At 41.5% G+C, this 3,120-nt stretch overlaps 1 protein-coding gene across 1 annotated transcript; it reads right to left on the bottom strand.

Annotated features, from left to right (window-relative positions):
• Window positions 1-265: 265 nt before the first annotated feature.
• On the bottom strand, window positions 266-1,654 carry LOC137072632 (microfibril-associated glycoprotein 4-like). Its single transcript, XM_067440511.1, has 5 exons — window positions 1,602-1,654; window positions 1,289-1,519; window positions 1,112-1,208; window positions 834-1,001; window positions 266-746 (listed from the first exon to the last, which is right to left on the bottom strand). Exons 1-5 carry the CDS (start codon window positions 1,605-1,607, stop codon window positions 490-492), a joined length of 759 nt encoding a protein of 252 aa, XP_067296612.1. The 5' UTR covers window positions 1,608-1,654; the 3' UTR covers window positions 266-489.
• Window positions 1,655-3,120: the final 1,466 nt, after the last annotated feature.

Genomic DNA, 3,120 nt, shown 5'->3' with positions numbered 1-3,120 from the left:
AAACATTTGACTAACGTTCCTAGAACAATTTTTTGTAACATTCTCATGTTTGATGTTCTCATGATGCAGAATGGGATGTAAAACAGACTTTTGCTGGCAAATAAACAGAGATATCTGTGTTAAGAGAAACGTACACATTGTTCGTTCACATATAGGATTGTATTTATAGGGAAAGTGAATCAGTTCATGAGCAGTTGAACTGAATTCCTCATTTACTGTTTCTGACGTCTATTCTGGAGATGAACAAATCCACATCAACACATAATGCCTTTCAATGCTGAACTTTATTAGAGTTTATTGTTGATTCGTTTCAGTTGTAGATTTAAAGAAGTGACCCACACCAAAGAGAAGATAACTGATCAGGGTATATAAAACAACAGCCATATATCATAGGTCACCATATATACCATGATTTACTGAGTTACTCAGTTAACAGAGGAAAGGACACCCAAAACTTTCTGAGAAACACTGTAATGTTTCTTCAGAGGTCTAAGCCACACGTTTGATCTTCATTCTGATGGATTTCATACCGACAGCGTGAGTGTTCTTCCAGGTGAACCAACTATCTCCAATGGCGTTATGGGTGGGATCTTCTCCCCATAAATACACACCGTTGGGGTTTGAACTGTGACAGGCTGCGTACCAAAATGCCCCGAGAAACTGTTTGGCACAGTTCCCCCCCCAGGTGTCTTGGTCTTTGTCAAAGGTGGAGAACTTCATACCATTATGGCCAGATAAAGAGTCACCTGCAGAAGAGAAGAGCACCATTGAGGACATCGGTTCCACATTTACTAAGTGTGATTTATTTTTCAATGTAAATGAAAGTGCCGTACCTGCTGCTCCATTCTTGAACCCTGAAACTTGCAGTCTATACCCATCAGTTTCAGGACCCACAGAGAAGGTCGAGTACTGAGCAAAACCTTTCCTTCCAGTGAAGTCCTCCAGATCCACTCTCAGCATGTACTTCCTGTTACGTGTCAGCTGGTGCATTTTCTCCAGCCCTGTACACACACACACACACACACACACACACACACACACACACACAAAGAACATGTTCAACCAAACACATGATCCTCCACTCAAACAGACACACACTGTGAGATCTTACCCATCCAGTATTCGCTCTGCACATTCCCAAATCCACTCTTGTACTTATTCCACGGCTGATAGAAATTCAAACTGCCGTCCATTCTCCTCTGAATCACCTGTGATGGGTTTATATAGAATATATGATTCATAATGTGTGTTCTGATGTGTGTTTAATGATCTAAAGTCAGATTCATACCGTCCATCCTCCGTTGTCTTCATTATTCCCACTTGAGACCATCTGACAGTAAACACGGACAGGAACGTCTCCTGCTGGATAGATGGAGTAAATCCCACTGAGCCTGCGTCCTGCTTTATAATGGGAAGAACAGTCGGCCGGCTTTTTAGGAATTTCAACCGGATTTCCTCCATCCCGACTGCATCCGCTCACCAGAACAACAGAGAGAAGAGCCACCAAAAACACCTTCAACTACACGAGACAGAGAGAGAGAAAGAGATGAACATCACTCTGAAAACCATCTCTAGAAATGTAGAGTTGTAGATGAACTTACTGCCATCTTCTCAGTCTCTTCTCAATCTCTCACAGCAGAGATGTGTTATATCTAGATTAAAATAATGAAACATGTTCATTTAATGTCTGTTTTCTGAAAGTTGTATCGATGTCTGAATGCTCTGTGAGGTAAATGAAGAATTAAACAGTAACTCACCTTCTGTGTTGAGTCTTGTGTTGTTCAGTCTGACAGACACTCTTTATATAGGACAGATTCTCAGACTCCTCCTCTGTGTCACACAAGACATTTACAAACACGTTTTGGATGCAAATAAAAAAGGCATCTATCATCATTGATGCAACATATACATGTAGTGAGTCAAACCTGTATTTGATCTAATCAGTAATTCTGACCGAATCTGGGTGATTTAGTTTATACCTAAAGTTTGTAGTTTGGATTGATTCCATCATGATTAATTATTATTCTGGACATAAATGTGGTATCTCTCATACTGTGCCTTAGATTTCATTAACGTTCCCTGTGTTGTTTGCTATGCCTTCAGTGTTTGGCACTGGAATAAAACCTGCATGCTTGAGTTCTATACCCAGTGATGGGAATAACCGCGTTCATTTTTTCAGTAACAAGCAATAAAATGAATAACTGTTTCCCCCGTTACAACGCTGTTACCGTTACTGAGAATAAAATGCGGCGTTACTATAATTGAGCTCACTGAAGCGGTTTACATCCGAACAGGCGCGCTCTCTGTCAGCGGACCTGCCAACACGATCGCATGGTCATGCGTATCAAAAGTTGGATACGTGAAATGGATACGCCAAAATGAGTTTTGGCATGCAAATGCTGCGCAGTTTTCCGCGTGCATATGATACGCACTTTATGGCATATATATGACACGCTCTTGGGTAGGATTAGGGAGGTGGTGGGGGGTTTGTACGTATAATACGCCATAAAGTGTGTATCATATGCACGCGAAAAACCGCGTACCATATGCATGCCAAAACTCATTTTGGCGTATACATTCCACGAGATTGCACACTCGTACTATTTATACACATTTTCGTGAGATCGGGCTCTGTTGTACACATAACTGATTATGATATGTGGGTGGGACACAACCATAACTGATGATGATTCATGATTGGCTTAGGTAGACACACACACACACACACACACACACACGTGCATTCGACCAGGAGTCAGAGCGATGGCATGTCCAATGACTTCAAAGGTAGCTTTCGCAAACTGGAAGTATAAGCACTAGTTTTCCGTCGCTGACGTTTATAACGTGCAGCTTATGCCCAGAAAGAGTCAATTGATAACGCGAGCTCCGCTACCAAAAGAAGGACACAGAGCCACGACATTAAAGCAACCAAAACTAGGTTTTTCTCCACCGCAAACTCTTATCACCCAGACAGAATTTAACAAAATAATATCTAGATATATAGTTGAGGACAGAGTGGGTAAGCCCGCCATAAACAGGACTTGAGAGCACTTCTTGTTAAACTGTTTACTTCTCTGAGGAAGAAAATACTTCAAGCAGGCTACAGTATGTCTACCAGTT

This window comes from Pseudorasbora parva, chromosome 4 (assembly GCF_024679245.1).
Source record: "Pseudorasbora parva isolate DD20220531a chromosome 4, ASM2467924v1, whole genome shotgun sequence".
Lineage (NCBI taxonomy): Eukaryota > Metazoa > Chordata > Actinopteri > Cypriniformes > Gobionidae > Pseudorasbora > Pseudorasbora parva.
The sequence above is the reverse complement of the archived record's forward strand: the minus strand, read 5'-3'. Positions and strand labels throughout refer to the sequence as shown.

Coding starts and splice junctions, on each gene's coding strand:
- LOC137072632 (XM_067440511.1), bottom strand. Junction 1,209..1,288: donor AAGACAACGGAGGATGGACG/GTATGAATCTGA, acceptor AACCCATCACAG/GTGATTCAGAGGAGAATGGA. Junction 1,002..1,111: donor GCAGAGCGAATACTGGATGG/GTAAGATCTCAC, acceptor GTGTGTGTACAG/GGCTGGAGAAAATGCACCAG.